The sequence below is a fragment of the Hypanus sabinus genome, chromosome 13, assembly GCF_030144855.1.
Source record: "Hypanus sabinus isolate sHypSab1 chromosome 13, sHypSab1.hap1, whole genome shotgun sequence".
Taxonomy (NCBI): Eukaryota; Metazoa; Chordata; class Chondrichthyes; order Myliobatiformes; family Dasyatidae; genus Hypanus; species Hypanus sabinus.
Window position 1 is genome coordinate 43462978 of NC_082718.1, and position 19435 is coordinate 43482412.

Sequence of the window (19435 nt, forward strand, 5' to 3'; positions counted from 1 at the left end):
AACAGTGCATCACCACTCCAGAGTCTGCTAAATCTTCCTGAAGGTCTTTTGCAGTCAAACGGGAGTTTTGATTTGCTTTTCTAGCAATACTATAAGCAGTGCTTTTGGAAAGTTTTCCTGGTCTTCCAGACCTCAACCTGACCTCCACTGTTCCTGTTAACTGTCATTTCTTAATTACATTACGAACTGAAGAAATGGCTACCTGAAAATGCTTTGCTGTCTTCTTATAGCCTTCTTCTGCTTTGTGGGCATGATTTATTTTAATTTTCAGAGTGCTAGGCAGGTGCTTAGAGGAGCCCATGGTTGCTGATTTTTGGGACAAGGTTTGAGGAGTCAGGGTATTTATAAAGCTTTGAAATTTGCATCACCTGGCCTTTCCTAATGATGACTGTGAACAAGCCATAGCTCGAACAAGCTAAGTAATGTCTGAGACCTTGGTAAAAGTTATCTGAGAGCTCAAATCCCTTGGGGTGCCCAAACCTTTGCATGGTGCTCCTTTCCCTTTTTTCCCCTCTCTAAAATTGTACAAAACAAAAATAATGCACTAACCTTGCTTAAGATGTTGTAAAGAATGTCTCATGGTTAACTTTATGACTCTTGGAGATCACTTTATCTTCTACTCACTTAACTATTCACAGTAACAGAAATTTTGACCAGGGGTGCCCAAACTTTTGTATGTCACCATATACAACCCTGAGATTCAATTTCTTGCAGGCATACACAGTAAATCCAAGAAGTACAACAGAATTAATGGAAGACCACACCCAGCAGTACAGACAACTAATGTGTAAATACAAAAGAAAAAATAATGAATGAACAAACAATAAATATCGAGAACATGAGATGAAGAGTCCTTGAAGGTGAGTCCATAGGTTGTGGAAACAGTTCAGTGATAGGGCATGTGTGTGGTGGTGTGAGTCCTGAGACTCTTGTACTTCTTCCTGATGGTAGTAGCAATCATTTCAACAGCCAAAATAACCCACAAGCAAAATAGTAAAACTGAAAGCACCTGTGTACTGTTTCTATTTTCTACATAAATCTGTGTTCTGTGATGATAATCTCTATCAAATCAGGATACTTCCTTAAAAACACTGAATATATACATAGAGTTTGGCACTTCTTCTCTCCAAACTACACCTTTAACAAGACCGAACTGAACTGTTACCAATGGTTCTATATTCTTCCTATAGTTCACATAAGAATTGCACAGAATATTCCAGGATCAGAATATCGGGAACGGTGGATCAGCTGTCAGAGGGCTCTGTACTCAATGAACTCCCCTCTCCCTCTCATTGGTAGGCGAGAGTTTGTTACCAATTCTCGAGTCAGAGAACTGGGGGGGGGGAGGGGAGCCACACAGATTTCAACACCATAAATCACCGAGTGTTTGCTTTTGTCAGAATCAGGTTTATTATCACTGGCATGTGACGTGAAACTCGTTAACTTAGCAGCAGCAGTTCAATGCAATACATAATCTAGCAGAGAGAAAAAATTATAATAATAAACAAGTAAATCAATTACGTATATTGAATAGATTTTTTAAAAAAATGTGCAAAAAGAGAAATGCTGTATATTTAAAAAAGTGAGATAGTGTCCAAAGATTCAATGTCCATTTAGGAATCAGATGGTAGAGGAAAGAAGCTGTTCCTGAATCACTGAGTCTCTGCCTTCAGACTTCTGTACCTCCTACCTGGTGGTAACAGTGAGAAAAGGGCATGCCCTGGGTGCTGGAAGTCCTTAATAATGGACGCTGCCTTTCTGAGACACCGCTCCCTGAAGATGTAGGCTAGTACCCAAGATGGAGCTGACTAGATTTACAACCTTCTGCAGCTTTTCTTGGTCATTTGCAATAGCCCCTCCATACCAGACAGTGATGCAGCCTGTCAGAATGCTCTCCATGGTACAACTATAGAAGTTTTTGAGTGTATTTGTTGACATGCTAAAACACTTCAAACTCCTAATATAGTCGCTGCCTTGCCTTCTTTATAACTACATCGATATGTTGGAACCAGGTTAGATCCTCAGAGATCTTGACACCCAGGAACTTGAAGCTGCTCACTCTCTCCACTTCTGATCCCTCTATGAGGATTGTTATGTATTCCTTCATTTTACCCTTCCTGAAGTCCACAATCAGCTCTTACATCTCACTGACATTAATGCCAGGCTGTAGCATCACTTCACTAGTTGGCATCTCACCCCTATACGCCCTCTCATCACCACCTGAAGTTCTACCAACAACATTTTTTTTACTGAAATAAGTGGGAGGAAGGTGGGGGAAACAGCTCTACTGCTACCTGTGTGTGGGAGGGGGAGTGGGACAGTAATGTTTTTTACTGTCACTCATTCTTTGGGGTACTCTTCTGTTTTTGTGGATCCCTGCGAAGAATGAAAATTTCAGGTTGTACATTGTATGCATTCCATGATATTAAATGGAACTACTGAACTACTGATATAGTCTCACTAGCACCTGTGCTAAATGAGTAGCAATCTATGATCTTTCCCTCTTTTTAATATTAGATTTCAGATTATTCTCCTTCTTCTGCTATGGTACTACTTGTGGTGAGCTCTGAACTTATTCATTATCCTACATTATCTCCTGCAGTCCAGAGCCATTCCTTTCCTATTCACATTTCATGCAAACATCTGGTGTTCACTAATTTACCTTCTCAAACCATTTAGAGCTTCATGATTTTGGTTTACCTCCTGATCACCCGATCTTTAATACTTGGACTTCATCCACAAAGCTTCTTGAAAGAAGCTTTGCATTTTTAATGGGAATATTTTTCGTAGAAGTGGATGTTATTTTGCGTAATCCCATAGATCACAAAAGAGATTACCATTGGGCCCTGATGTAAAATGGAAGCGCAGAAGATCAATGCTCCTCTTTAAAACTACATAAAAGCATCTACCAGGACTACAGTAAAACTCCGATAGCCTGACATCCAGTTGTTCATAATTCCTAAGGTTCAGCATCTAGTTCACTGAATTTTGTTTATCACATTCCCTTATCACCTCACAAGGCCCCATTTTCATTGCTCCCTTTAACCTCACAAGGGCCCCATTTCCATTATTCCCTTTAAACAGAGCATGTTCTGTTCCAGCACTGCTTTTAAACTCAACTGGCTCACTAGAAAATTTATAGTACTCTTGCGTAACATTAAAAAGTGTATTAAAACTTTATTGGGATATTAATGGGGATGACATTCAGTAGCACAGAAAATCTGCCAGTCCAGCACCACCCATGGGTGCTGGATTATTGGAGTTTTACTGTAATCCATTAAAGCAGTTATGTCACACATGCTTCTAATTCCAAACCTTTACGTAATTGAACTCAGCAACTTTACCTTGCCACTATTTCCCAATGTCATCAGGAATTTTTGATCATTTTTAAAGTGAGAGTGTCAGCGACAATCGAATCTCAGTATTTGAATCTTCAGCTCCTGAACTGTATTTCAGCAAAGAGTCATTGTCTTTAGAAACAAGAGAAGATTGGAAAAGAGGGTGGGAAAAGAATGTGAACCATACTTTGCAACAATTAGATTTTTGGTAATAGTGAATAGACTAAGGCTATTAGAAAAGCTACATGTTATTGCACGAGTTTTTTTATACATTTGTAAGAACTCCAGCCTTATAAAAATGATTTATAACATCTGAGCTTCTTAGGCTTAAAGCTTAAATACAGTTGATCCAGGAAGCAGGGAATGTACTCAAACTGACAAATAATCCAAAGAATGAAGTGAACAAATGTGAATAAATAAATCATATTCAGCCCCGCAATTCAACATGGTTAGCCAAGCACTTTTATGATTAGAGCAGGAGTATTTCTATTTAAAGGAACTGGAATATGAACAAATGGTAACAATCTGCCCAAGTCAAAAATGGGTATATTAACACACAGAAAAAAAATTCTGAAGGTCAAAACTCTGGTGTTCAGTAATCTGAGAAAGACAGACATAAGAGATTGTGTAATGGCAACTCAAAGTGCCCCAGGTTTTTGACATAGCTAGACTCCAAGGTCAGAATAAAGCTGGCTAATAAAGATGTCACAATTTTCCATTAATTTCTTGATCGGATGTATGCAGCATCGTCAAATATTTACACCGAGCAATTATCAGTTAAACAATTCCAGTAGCACAGAAGTAAACAATTACAGAGTTTCTTATCCAAGGAGAGACCTATAGGTTAAAACAATGCAATGCAGTGGGGAAAGATGTTCAAAACACTGTATGTTATAATTAACCTTAAATTCACCTCACAATTCAACTGCTTAGCAGAGCAAGAGACTGTGGATGGGCATCCGCAGGGTAACAATGTGAGTGTGTTTTAGTAAAACAGGAAGTCATTAGTCCAAGCCTGACTTTAGACCAGGGGTTTCCAACCTGGGGACAATGGACACCTTGCTTAATGGTATTGGTCCATTGCATATGGAAAAAAAAACTGGGAACTCCTGCTTTAGAGCTTAAAGTACAAAATCTAGGTTGACACTTCACAACAAAACAGAAGGATCTCTGTGCTATCCAACCTGCTGCCATGAGAACACAGGTGAATATATATGACCACTCCTTTGCCAAAGGAAATGACAGCTTAGATTTCTGACATGATCCAAAACGGAAATTCATTGCCTTACTTACTAATGACAGTTAAGACCACAGCCTTCAAGTTTATGGAACAAGAAATTCCTAATCACCTGCAGGAGAGGTACACTTTGTTCTATATTTCTCCATGAAACAGGTACCTGAAGGTATACACTGCCATCTGCACATACAGCATGCTAAGTTGCTGCAACACCATCTGTCAGAACAGGCCAGATAAGTAAAGCACATGAATCTCAGTGCTCTAGTTTACAGCAGTTTGAGAAAAGTCAAATGAACGAAATTATGTAACTGTGTCAATACATTATTTTTATTGTGTTTAACAATGTGGCACTCAAATAAATAATACATGATAGTGAAGTTTCTCATGTACTACTGGCTTCTGTTTTTCAGTTCAGTGATACTGGCATTTCTTCCTCCTTAATTGTTTACTTACTGCCCATTACACTGCTGGTGTTTAGGGCAGCAATGAAGGTCCTCCATCCCACTGTATAAAAGATTACTTCATTGCTGTTTCCATAACATTTGTTTTTTGACCAGTCAGGGTGTTCATCCTGAGATGAACCCTCAAATTTGGAGGAATGGTGGACGACTGTTAGTCCATCCTCTGCCCTTTGCCCTGTTTGGCTTGGGTGCCTCTACCAAGAACCAAAGCACAAGGCCTTCACTCCAGCTCTCCAAGTCATTAAGCATGTAAACCTCCAAACCAGACGGCAAGGTTGTGGTCCTGATGGAGGATTTCTTCGTCCTATGCAAGCGAAAATAAGAATGACATCAGACTGCTCACTGTTAGAAGTCCTGGAGCCCTTGGACTCAAACTCAAACAATCCTAATTAATTGTTATCAGATAAAGTTGGAGAGAAAATATAATACAGAAAGGAAGAAACAGGCTTTGAAATTCAAACCCCTTTACTGCAACGTTTATAAACAAAAACTATTGCCAGGTTTGAATGAATGAGTCCACCTGAGGAAACAACACTATTTGCACAAGAAGCAGCGGGTAGATATGTTGCAAATGGCCTCGCTGAATGGTTAAAAGCTAATGATTTATACTAATTATAAAAACACTAAATGAAATTGTACCTAAAAAATGCAGATACCCGAAATATAAACAGAAAGCAGGGAGAAAGGCTGGTGTGGGAGTGGAAATGACACACAACCAGAAGCCTGACAGAAATACAGGTGACTACACAGCGCTTGCTTCCCCTCAATGTCGAGGCCACATTGAATACTGAATGCAGGGGACTAGGTTGGTAGAGCTGCAGGTTATCCAACATAATCCCATCACTATTCACATCTTTCTCTTCTTCCCCCACTTTCTGCAACGACTCCCTGACCAGTTCTTCCCACACCCAGCCTTCCCTGTGCCCTGACATCTCCCTTTCAAACATAAACGCTGCGGTGCTTATCCCTACATTTGCTCAAACTGTGACAGACAGAAAACTTGCATGAGAATTGTTGAAATAAGAAAACCTGGTCAGTGCTGATTAGAAGCTATCCATTAGTTTGTTAGGAACTAACAAAAAGACGGGGACATTACATAAAACATATTGGCCCAGATTTTACTATAGAAAGCAATGCATCACTGACCTCAATTAAAGCTACTCCAAAAGTTTTAGCAGGCTCCAGAGCATAGATTTCCTCAAATACAATGTCACTTTGAATTTGGAACTATTTATAGGGAATGTGTTGCATCTTTCACTGTGGTAGGTAACAGGGAGGAGGAACAGAATCAGAATGAACAATTCTTGCCTACAGCAAAGCAGGAGATAAGAAGTGAGGATTACAACTCACACAGCTACTCACTAAATTGTTGCAAAGTAATAAACAACCTAGTTGGTAATGACTGAACACTGCAGTCATAAAGATGTATAGACATGAACTTTATGTGCTGCACTTGTGAAGTTATTGAACTATTTAATGTTAAGAAATAAAGAACCAACACTGCTTTCTTCTTCTGAATGCTTTATTCTTGGCATTGATCTCAAGTGTACCAGCACAGATGGGATTGAGTTAATCACACATTAAATCAGCCATGATGGAACGGTAGAGCAGAATCGATGGGCCAAATGGTGTAAATGCTCTTATGTCTTATGGTCTAATTTCACAGAAAACCAAAGATTGGAAATACATAGTGGATTAAGACAGTAACAAAAATATTCACAAGCTTTAAAAAAGTCAATCAATTTTTAAATTTTACCGAGAGAATGATGGTATTCATCACTTTATATTGGGCTAGATAGATGGTCAGCGGTGATAAAGATTACGCAAGCAATTCGAAGGTCAGTAACTCATAACAGGAGACATAACATTTTTATCTTTATTTAAAACAACAGTGCACCTGATAGAAGAGATGGTTGTCATCAACACCATTTGGTGCATTCCACACTTAATTGCCCATGAGAAATTTCCAGATGTTCTTCTCAGTGAAGACTGTAGGCACCAGCATTTTCCCCATTGTTACTTTCATAAATTTCAGGCCAATATGACTTTTTCAGGATAGTTTCCTTTAGAAGCCACAAATTCTAATTGTTCTTGGTTCACAGGTAGCTCAATTAAGCTGGAATGATTCAACTCCAGTAAAAGAATGTGACAGAAATTGTCTAACCCTGAAATGTATTTTGAACAGATATGAAGTATCTGCCACAGATAAAATTTCTGAAATATTTTAGACACAAGAGGTACTGCAGATGTCTGGAAATCCACAGCAATACACATAATGTGTTGGAGGAGCTCAGCAGGTCAGGCAGCATCCATGGATGGGAACAAGCAATCGGCATTTCCGGCTGAGACCCTTCATCGGGAGTGCCTCAGTCCGAAACGTCGACTGGTTATTCCCATCCATACATGCTGCCTGACCTGCTGAGCTCCTCCAGCATACTGTATTACTGAAATATTTTAACAATTTCACTTATAGCTGCCCAGACTCAAGTGGGAAGGAAGGCTATTTTGTAAGAATAGGAATATTTTACTGCCCCAGATAAAATAGAAACTTGGGTACCTTTCTCTTAAAGACTACAAAGTCTAACTAATTTTAAGAAAACCATTTATAAGTTTTTTCAAAATGTTATTTTTTAAGCTAGGACCCTCACCTTAAAGGTAAAGTATGAATCAACATACATTGGGTTGGTGGCAACGTGAATTTATCAATTTATTGCTAAGTGAAGCAATAAGCATTTGCATGATAAAGAAATACATCACAATGATGACATTTATGTATAATAAATGGGTATGAGTCACTATGAAAAATCCATGAAACTATATTCCCTTACAAAACATATTCAAATCACAAACTGAATTTATGTTCTTGGATCTTAATATCTATCAACCCTGCTACCGGAAAAATCATTTTCCAAAATTAGAATGAAACCATGAATGATGTATGTAATTCAGTGTTAAAACTAACAGTTTTTGATAGGCATAATATGATAGGCAAGAATATGTCATCTGTGAGCGATTTAAATCATACGACTGCATTCAAGATCCTTGTGATGCACAATAGCTTATATATTGTGTACATATATACTGAACAAGATGCACAAGTACTGTATAGAAAGTAAGAATATACTACAATTCAACAAGATCCCACATTGCTATTGTTCTTCATTAAAAAAAATGAACTTGGAAACTGAAATTTTGTGTTGCACTGCCATTCAGTGGCAAAACTAAGTACTGCAGCAACATAGCAAAATAACAACCCAACAATTCTATATAAAGAAAAATCTCTTCTTGATTATAAACTTCACTCCAATTGTATTCAATGAGATTCCTGATTTGTTATGCAATTTAGTCTGCTGCCACAGTCCATTAAAAACTTACCTTTGCATTCCTGCACTATGCTGTGCGCTTCCTCTGGCAAATAGGAGATCTTCATGTTAGCAAAACGTGCCAGTATCTCTAGCCCCTTGTTATTGCTCAAACCACTTTGCACAAAAATGTGAAATTGATTCCCTGCAAAACATGTTAAAATGTTTTATCAGTTTTCAGGTTTAACTTATCTAATTAGTAATGCTAACTAGCAACACTTCACTAACAACCCAAATGATTCAACATCTTCAGAGATAAATGTGAATCATTCCCAGTGGGTTATTCTCTACTCATTTTTCCACTTTCATCTGCAGAGAGTGGTAGCTAATGGTCAGGTACAACTTCATCCTTGTGTGGGCTCCAGTTCTCAATGAAGCCTTTACAAGAACACAGAAGTAACAGACTATTCTCTGATTGTGCCCATGGTTGCTAAAGATTGTAACTCCACTTACATGTTCCTGCAATTACACTGCATTGTTTAATTCTTAGTTTCAAATAGCATGAGTTCCATGTGCACATATAATGAGATCCAGCAAAAAGAAAATCGTTAATCAGCAAGGCTCCAAGCAGGACAGAACCCTACCAGTTTGAAAGAAATACTTTGACAGTCAAAGTCATAACCCACCAAGGTTGAATCAACTGTCAAAACTGTCAAATGCCTGAATATTTTTGAATTTTCTCCCAAGCATCCAAAAATGTTCAAGAACTATTAAATGCATTAATAAAAAATTGAGAAATTTGGAGCACAAAAGTGAACAAGAAGATTTTAATTTTATTTCTTTACTCAGATACATTGCTGAATAGGCCCTTTCGGCCCTTTGAGCGTGCCAGCCAGCAATACTCCGATTTAACCATAGCCTAATCATGGGATAATTTACAATGACCAACTAAACTACCAACTGGTAGACCTTTGGACTGTGGTTGGAAGCTAGGGCACTGGGAGAAAACCCCTGCAGTTACGGGGAGAATATACAAACTCCTCACAGGCAGCAGTGGGAAAATAAACAATTTAAATTTGAAATTGTTCATAATATTTAAATTCTCCCTTTTGTCTTTTCCACTGGAGTTGCAACATCACCATCTCTTCCCACCTAACACAAGTTCAGTAGGCTGATTCCCCAGCATAAGTTCATGCTCCATAACTGTACACCAACAATGGACCACAATAGCAGTGATCATCTGTGCAAAGATTTGACTCTCCTGCATTTGCCCACACCTGTGTAGGAGTCTAGAACATAGACACAGATATGATACACCAGCAGAAGTATCAATTTGAGCAAAAATATTGGACAAATACTTTATAAATACCTTTTAAACATTACAAACTCAACCTCAACAGCGACCCATGGTTTAGCATTGTTCATTAGCAGTCTAGCCCTTTCCATAAACTCTATTATTCCATCAACTGAAGTCTGAACTTATCATCCTTGAAATAAGTTCAGCAGTGGATGCAACCATAGATGCTGCTTGGCCTGCTGAGTTCCTCCAGCATTTTGTGTGTGTTGCTTGGATTTCCAGCAACTGCAGATTTTCTCTTGCTTCTGATTAAACTTACTCAATATTGTTTCTTGTTTTCAAAGCAATCTATTTTACTGCCGCAGTCAACTAGGAAGATAGCAGAGTGGCTGCAGAGTTTACTAAAGTTCATGGCTTTGGATGCTTCACTTCTTAAGTACAAAAATTTGTGGCTCATTCAAGGTGTCTGATCAATAGTCTGACAGTGCCTTGCTGCTTCGCAGCTCCTTAACTTTCAAGATGCAAACTTATTGATCTGACTTCTCTGGCTTAAAACAATAAGAGATGATCTCATTCAAATATATAATTCTAGGAAGGGTCAGAAGGACAAATGCTGAGAGTAGTTCCAGTGTCGAGAAATTCTAGAAGTGAAGATTAATGTCAAGGTTGGGGGAAATCAGCCTCAAATAAGTAGCATTTCATTTAAAAGGTTGTGAAGCCTCGGAATTCTACTCCGCAGAGCAAAGAATGCTGATATGCATTTCTTCCTACATATGCATGTATGTGATTTAATCTCTGTAGTGGTAATTCCAGTGATTTCATCCCTTCCAAGAGGTTCGGTGCATAAACACTGAATTCAATGCTGTGGAGTCTAATTCCTTCTGAATTTTTGAGATAATGGCGCAGAACTTGTGTTAAAATATGACAACGAAGTCTGTGAAATCTGAGGGCAACACCATCAGTAAAAGTAAGGATCCAAAAGTTCCAATCATGCACATTTTATATAATAACATTGTTTACCCCACCACCAAGGTACTTCTGTTCCAAGTATTTTTAGACAAATTTTTAGACAATTTTAGCTTGTTGCTACCTCAAGTCTCTATAGCACTGAAAATGATCAGAAATGTGGAGTCACATGGATCAGATTTTAAACTTCTGTCATCACCATTATCATCATTAAGCGGTGTGTCATACGATGTGGCGATCATGGTCTTCCAACTGTCCTTAACCTGCTTCTTTTCTATATCCATGACCATGATTGTTCTTGGCAAATTTTTCTACAGAAGTGGTTTGCCATTGCCTTCATCTGGGCAGTGTCTTTGTAAGACTCCAGCCATTATCAATACTCTTCAGAGATTGTCTGCCTGGCGACAAGTTGCATAACCAGGACATGTGGTGTGCATCACAGGATCATTCACCACCTGCACTCATGGCTTCATGTGACCCTGATCAGGTGGGGCTAAGCTAGTGTTACACCTTGCCCAAGGGCGACCTGCAGGGTAGTGGAGGGAATGAGCACCTTACATCTCCACCCCACAACCAATTAACTGTTGTAGAGTTTTTAAAAATACATTTAATTTGCTCTGCATCTCATACTTTCCTTCTGTCTGAATAGAATCGTACTTTCCTATTTAATCTGAAATAAAAACAGGATCTAACAAAAAGAATTAACTTCTCAGATCAAGACCCATTGTGGAGACTGGGCAACAGAAAACCAAACTTGTTTGAAGTAGGAGAGGAGGAGGAGAGGTGGGGAATGTGTCATCACCTCTGCTCTCATCCTCTTTCCTGCTGGTCAGAGCAGATCAGAGATCCCCTCAACCACACTGTCTACCTCACCAGACTCGGCATTCCGTGGATTATCCTTTGCAAAATTGTCCCAGGTCCAACAAGATTCCATCGCCAAGCACATCATTCCACTTTTCCCACTCCCCCCCCTCCTCCCGTCAAACCTTCACTTTCAATATTTCTGGGGACTAACTCCTTTGTGATTCCCTGGATTATTCTTCTGTCCCCAACAACCACCACCCACCACCCCAATCATCCATGTGTATTTGCATTTTAATATGCAACCATAGGAGAAACACAATTGTCCTTTTTTAAATTTCCCTTTTCATTATCTGGGGCCCCCCAATCTATTCAGGTGAAGCAACAATTCACTTGCACTTCTTGCGATCTATTGTGCCACAATCAGAGATCACAAAGTGGCTTCATCTACAAGACTGAATAACGGCTCTGTGGATTTAACCTGCTGGGTCTACTAGAAGAATCTTGTCGCCGGCCTCTTTACTTCCCCATCCCACTTCCATTTTGATCTGCCGTACTGCCATAATGAGGCCCAGCGCTTGAGAAATAGCATCACATTCCATCCAGGCTTATATCAACCTTGAGTGCTAGAACTTCAATTAACTTACTTTCTCTGGATCAGACCTGGCCACTTCTGCTGCAAATCATCTATCTGCAATGCAGATACAGTTTTTCTCTCTCCAAGAGCACAGTCTGACTTTATAGACATACAGAGTTCTGTATTGCACAATTTTTAACAATCAACTTCTAACCACCCCTAGCAACCTACTGACCAAAGTGCTCTTACATTTATCCCATGAGACCATCAGACATCGGGGCAGAATTGGGCTATTTGGCCCATCAAGTCTGCTCCACCATTTCACCATAGCTCTCTTAACATCGTTCTCCTGCCTTCTCCCCGTAACCTTTCATGTTTTGACTAATCAAGAACCTGCCAACCTCCATCTATACATCCAATGACTTTGCTTCCACAGCTGCCTGTGGCAACAAATTTCACAGATTTGCCATCCCAGCTAAAGAAATTCTTCATTTCCGTTCTAAGGATGCCCTCTGGTCCTGGACTCCTCCACCATAAGAAGCATCCTCTTCACATCCACTCTATCTAGGCCTTTCAACATTTGATAGATTTCAATGAGATCCACCCTCATTCTTCTAAATTCCAGCGAATAAAGGTCTAGAACAATCAAGCACTCTTCATACGATATGCATTTCATTCCCAAAATTATTCTACTGAACCTCCTCAGAACCCTCTCCAATGTCAGTATACTTTTTCTTAAATAAGGGGCCCTAAACAACCCTGGCTCACCCTGTCACTGATATATTCCCTTTTTGTCCACTTTATCTACAGTTTGAAATGAATTTGTTTTCTCTTCTTCCAGTTCTGGCACATTAATTCTGCTTCTCTTTCCACAGATGCCATCTGTCCTGAGTGCTTCCAGTATTTTCTGTTCTACATAAGAACATAAAAAATAAGAGCAGGAGTAGGCCATCTAGCCTGTCAAACCTACTCTGCCATTCAAAAAGATCATGGCTGATCTGGCCATGGGCTCATCTCCATCTACTTGCCTTTTCCCTATAACCTTTAATTCCCCTACTATGCAAAAATCTATCAAACCTTGGCTTAAATATATTTACTGAGGTAGCCTTCACTGCTTCCCTGGGCAGAGAATTCCACAGATTCACCACTCTCTGAGAAAAGCAGTTCCTCCTCGTCTCCATCCCAAATCTACTTCCCTAAATCTTGAGCTTATGTTCCCTCACCGACCAATGGAAACAACTTTCCTGCCCCTATCGTATCTATCCCTTTCATTATTTTATATGTTTCTATACAGTCCCCTTTCATTCTTCTGAATTCCAGCGAGTATAGTCCCAGGCGACTCAATCTCCTCACAGTCTAACCCCCTCATCTCACAAATCAACCTGAATTTCCTCTGCATTGCCTCCAAAGCCAGTATTTCCTTCCTCAAGTAAGAAGGCCGGAACTGCACACAGTACTCCAGATGCAGCCTCACCAGTACCCTGTATAGTTGCAGCATAACCTCTCTGCTCTTAAATTCAATCCCTCTAGCCATGAAGGCCAACATTCCATTTGCCTTCTTGATAGCCTGCTGCACCTGCAGACCAACCTTTTGTGATTCTCGCATAAGCACTCCAAAGTCCTTCAGCACAGCAGCATGCTGCTATTTTTTTTAATATTTTTTAAATAATAATCTGCTTTTTCACACGTCCTTCCAAAGTGGATGACCTCACATTTACCAACACTGTACTCCATCTGCCCGAACCCTGCCCACTCACTTAACCTTCTATCTCTCTCTGCAGACTCTCCATATCTTCTCATAATTTGCTTTTCCACTCAATTTAATATCAACAGCAAACTTAGATACACTACACTCAGTCCCCTGTTCTAAATCATTAATTTATATCATGAAGAGTTGTGGGTCCAGCACCGACCCCTGTGGCACACCAGTCACCACTGATTGCCAACCAGAGTAACACCTCTGCTTTCTATTAGTTAACCAATCCTCTATCCATGCTTATACATCACTCCCAACTCTATGCATTCTTATCTTATGGGTAAGTCTTTTATGTGGCACCTTATTGAACATCTTTTGGAAATCCAAGTAAATAACATCCATCTGTTCCCCTCTATCCACTGTGCTCGTTATATACTCAAAGAGCTCCAGTAAGGTTGTCAAACAGGACCTGCCTTTGCCGAACCCATGCTGTGTCTGCCTGATGGATCCATTTCTTTCAAGATCCCTCATTATTTCTTCTTTAATGATAGCTTCAAGCATTTTCCAACTACAGACGTTAAGCTAACTGGCCTATAGTTACCTGCCTTTTGCCTACGTCCTTTTTTGAACAATGACGTGACATTCGCTGTCTTCCAATCTGCTGGGACCTGCCCACAGTCCAGTGAATTTCGGTAAATTATCACCAAAGCCTCTACTATAACTTCTGCTATTCCTTTCAGTATCCTGGGATGCATTCCATCAGGACCAGGGGACTTGTCTATCTTCAGGTCCACAAGTTTGCTCGGCACCACTTTTTTGGTGATAGCTACTGTATCAAGGTCCTCATCTCGCATCACATCCATAACATCTCTCTCTGGTGTTAGACAAGTCCTCCACCGTGAAGCCCAACACAAAATAGCCATTCAAAGGCTCTACCATTTCCTCATTGCCCAATATCAATTATCTTTCTCTGCTTTATATAATTATAAAAAACTTTTCAATCTAAATCATTCACAACTGATTGTGGTGTTCACAGAAAGTTCTATGCTTCTTACAGCAGCCTGGAGGGCAAAACATTACAGAAATTAAATAAATTAAGGCAATTCTTGTTTAAAGCAATGACTTACATTCCTTTTGCAGCAAATTTCCGGCTATAAATCAGAATGCAAACTAGGGGTAAGAACAGGTCACTTAGCCAACCTACCCTACCATTAAACAAGTTCATGGTAAGACTGTGAACATCACATTGCAGATAAATAGCAGTTAGCACTCATCTTCATAATGACCAACAACCTATCCATCTGTCTTTTAAAAAAGCTCCCTCCATCACAACTCTGAGAGAAAATTTTTATTTTCCTGTGTTTTAAGTGACCTTAGATCTACATACTTGTACAGAATTAAAAATTTTGCCCATATCAACACTGTTTCCAAGACCCCCACAAAACATAAGTCTTCTCTCACTATAATAAAATCCAGAAAACATATTTTGTACTCAGTACTGTAACTTATAAGCATTTATGTGCAAGGACCTGAATCCACTATTTCCTTCACAGCTCTCCATCTCACAGATCAAGAATAGATTGCTACATGGCATCATAATCCTGTCAAGAGTACATGGTTATTATCCTTTCTCCTAGTCAATTTTCAATCCATGTCATGAAGTTACTTTTAATTCCACTCATTGACACTTCTGGTCACCATTTGTGTAACACTTTCACAAATCCCTTCTTCAATCACTCCCAGATCCACTATACTAAACTGACTAGCCTGATCAGACATAACTTATCCTTCATAAATCAACACTGACTGGATTTGATCAACTGATAACTGTTCAAGTACTCAGACACAGCCTCCAATGGGTTGATTATGGGGAAGTTGCTAAAATCAATGTTAAATGGACAGGACTGTAGTTACCTACCATCTCTACCTGTCTAATGGAGTCATCTTCCAATAAAAAGGCATATTTCCTGAAACTTAAACAATTTCAGAAAATTACGATTAATGCATCTGCAGTGTCTTCAACTTTCAGGCAGCAAAACCAATTGAAGTCACACTATTCACAAGGCTCAACTGCATCCATAATTTCTTGATCACAATTTAAAAATAGAACTTGTTTAATACCTTTATAGATTAAAAACAGACAATGACAAACCTGAAAATAAAAATATTTAATCTCTTTGTTTCTTCAAAGTTCCAGGATAGCAACAACAATTTTAAGAATAAAATCTCATTACCTGATACTGCTTCTGCGATGCTCCTATCTCTGCTGGTGATCAGAACACGACACTGAACATCAAAGCACTTTAGTACCCAGCTGTCCCAAACATCATCAAGGACCAAAAGAGATCTGAATTAGATTTAAAAATGAGAACTTCAGGGCATATAAAGTGCTTCAGACCCAATGAATATCTGAAAGATGTGACTATTATCAATTAAAATATTAAAAAGATATTTTAACAAATGTAGCTTTCTTGAAACACACTTCTTGCTTCTATGTTGAACATCTATTAAAGTAACTTTTTTTCTGAATTTTTTGGAAAAACTTTTGGCTGTAAGGACTTTATATTTGTAATTTGCCTTTAGGAGAAAATTAGACCATTTGGCCCATCGAGTCTGCTCCACCATTCAAACACCGCTGATTTATCTTCCCTCTCAACCCCTTTCTCCTGCCTTCTTCCTGTAATATTTGACACCCTTATTAATCAAAAGCCTGGTAACCTTGACTTTAAATATACCCAAGGACTTGGGCTCCACAGCCAAATGTAGCAAAGAATTCCACAGATTTCTCCCTCTCTAGCTAAAGAAATTCCTCCTCATTGCGACTCTAAAAGGATGTCCTTCAACTCTAAAAGGATATTCTTCTACTCTGAGGCTGTATCCTCTGGATTGAGACTTGACCACAAATGAAAACATCCCCTCTACATCCACTTTTGAGGTCTTTCAATATTCATTAGGTTCCAATGAGATCCCTACTCATTCTTCTGAAAACAAGTACAGGCCTAGCACCATCAAGCACTCCTCTTGCTTCAACACTTTCATTCCTGGGATTATTCTCATATACTTCCTCTGGACCTTCTCCAATACGAGTAAATGTTTCTTACATATGAGGCCCAAAATACTCCAAATGCATTCTCTCAAATAATAATGCCTTATAATGCCTCAGCATTACATCTTTGCTTTTACAATATATTGTAGTTCTCTGGAAATGAATGTTAACATTGCACTTGCCTTTCCCATTACTAACTCAATTTACAATTTAACTTTTAGGGAATCCTGCACTGGGAAAGGCACTTTGTACCTTCGATTTCTGAATGGACTCTGTTTAGTCTAGGTCTTTATTTCTTCTAACATACTGTATGACCATACACTTCCCTACATTATATTCCATCTGCCACTTCTTTGCCCATTCTTCGAATCTGCCCAAGTCCTTCTCCAGACTCCCTGCTTCACCAATGCTTCTGGCCCATCCACCTATCTTTTACACTTCAAAATAGTTTTACTTTCTTCGTTTTAATCATTCTGATAAATTATAGTGAGGTGAACCTGAATGGGTTACAATATAAAGCTGCCCTATATTTAAGTAAAAAAAAGACGCAAACCACTTCAAGCCCAACAAAATCTATTGCAACAAATCTTAATGCACAAAGTCCAGAAGAGGCTTTCCAACTCAACCACAGAGGCATGCTCACTTTTAATAATGTAGTTCTCTCAGTCAGCCAATCGAACTCCAATTATTATGAGCCAGTAACTACTGTAACCACCCAAGCTCATAAATCTTGCAATTCATATAGTGTTTCACTTTCATCTCATTATTATGGACGATTCAAATAAAGATCCTATTAAAGTACAGTAACTAACCCTGATGAAGGATCTCAGCCTAAACTGTTAACTGTTTATTCACTTCCACAGATGCTGCCTGGCCTACTGAGTCCCTCCAGCATTCTGTGTGTGTTGCTTTGGATTTCCAGTATCTGCAGTTTTTCTCGTGTTTGTAACAACCTGATGCCTATTTTCCCCACACATTTTCCCACACATTATCCTAAACAGAAAGGGAATTTCAAAATAATTCAATCAAATAGACAGTTAAATAAATACAAATTAAGATTACACTGTACAGTATGTATATTTATGTTAACCTTGATATCCCTTCCCTACAGTACAATAAGTAATTAGGTGTATACTAGCTTGAACAAAATACAGAATTCACCATTTGTTACACTGGGGGAGAGAAAAAAAAACCTTTTACCTGCTCACCTAGGATATTTACGTGCCATCAAGAAACGGAGTCGGTCCCTGGCTTCTTCAATGTTAAGAGGTGGACTTGGGTAAGTGTGGGAATCCTGGTTAAATCGACTGCAGAGATTCTGCAGTTTAACAAGAATACCAGCACGATCCTGTTTTCCAACTGCTAACCAGTGTACTCCTCCAGGAAAGCATTCTGCCAAATTACAATCCAGAAAGAACAAATCAAACAAGAAGCTGCTGATGCTGTCAATCCTTACGCAAGATCTTGAACCATACAGTCATCTATCCCTTTGCCTCCAAAGATTCTGCCTGACCTGTTGAGTTCCTCCAGCAGTTTGTTGTTGCTCCAGAATAAATTAAACTAGTCATCTTTTCATAGAAATAGTACTACGTGTGGAGAAGTGAATTCAAACTTTAATTTTGTATTTTACAACAATGTGTATTTAGAAAATAATGTTGTTCGTTAAAGCAACACTCAACATAACCAACACAAGCTACAAAGTAAGTGTTTTTTTCTCTCCTCATTAGTATTTATGTAAACCAGTCTACAAGCATATCGTAGCATTTTCTAATCTGGGCCAAAGTCAGGAGAAGCAAGGGTGGTGGATCAGTTCAACAACATGCTCACCCTGTTCTCAGCAAGTACATCAAAGGCAGCTTTCTGCAAATAAATGATTGTTCAGCACACTGTGGAACAGACACTTACCACAGAAGTAACTGATAGCTTCATATTATAAAGATCCAACATTCCAGAAAGCCTCTGAACCTTCATTATTAAACATTTACTACTGAATTCAGGCCTTGGGAGAACATGGATTAGTCAGTATATGTGTTGGTTTTCATTAACCTGGTAACTGTTTCATCATTGAGCAGTAACATTACAAACGTGGATTAAAAGATGAAGGGTGCTGCTTGAGAGTCAAACACTACAACAAAGACATCAGTGGGTGTGAAGTACCACATGAACAAATGAGAAAGGGTGACATGAACAGAACCTTCTTGCAATGTCCTACTGTTCCCAATATATCCCCTTTATGTCCTCAACTTCGGGCTCAATCATTTAACATCTTGCTATACTTCTTCCTCAGGAACCTCAAGATGCAGAATTCTTAAAATTAAGAAAAAAAATGATAGAAGAAACAGTGTAATCCAGCTGAGACATCCATAAACCAAATTTCTTTTCTTCTTTGATTCCTTCACACGTACGAACAGAAAACTCCATGTATTAGATCAAGAAATGGGCAGAATTAACTAAAGTTTAATATTGAAACAACTACAGAAGTGGTGCAATATAAAGGAATCAAGGTAAGGTCCATTTACCTGGGATTGACCAAACCAAATGTGGTTCCAATACACTTGAATGTTCAAGCATATAAGACATAGGAACAGAATTACGAAATGCAAATATCATGTGTATAAATTTGGCCTCTTCTCACAATATACTGTACGTATCTTAAATTCTCTTGGAAAAAAACATTAAATTCTATAAGATTTGTTTAATTTATCTGCTTGAAA

General features: G+C 38.9%; 1 protein-coding gene across 4 annotated transcripts in view; it reads right to left on the reverse strand.

The window, feature by feature from the left end:
- apaf1 (apoptotic peptidase activating factor 1) overlaps window positions 1–19435 on the reverse strand; it is a 274267-nt gene that overhangs the window by 217667 nt on the left and 37165 nt on the right. For 3 of the 4 annotated variants that reach the window (XM_059987521.1, XM_059987522.1, XM_059987523.1), the window contains exons 5-7: window positions 17930–18113; window positions 15910–16022; window positions 8412–8543 (exon numbers count right to left, since the gene is read on the reverse strand). In XM_059987521.1, coding sequence (XP_059843504.1) covers window positions 8412–8543; window positions 15910–16022; window positions 17930–18113 — 429 coding nt within the window. Of the gene's footprint in view, window positions 1–5002; window positions 5341–8411; window positions 8544–15909; window positions 16023–17929; window positions 18114–19435 lie in introns of those variants that run through there. The other variant, XM_059987524.1, reaches the window with a different exon arrangement.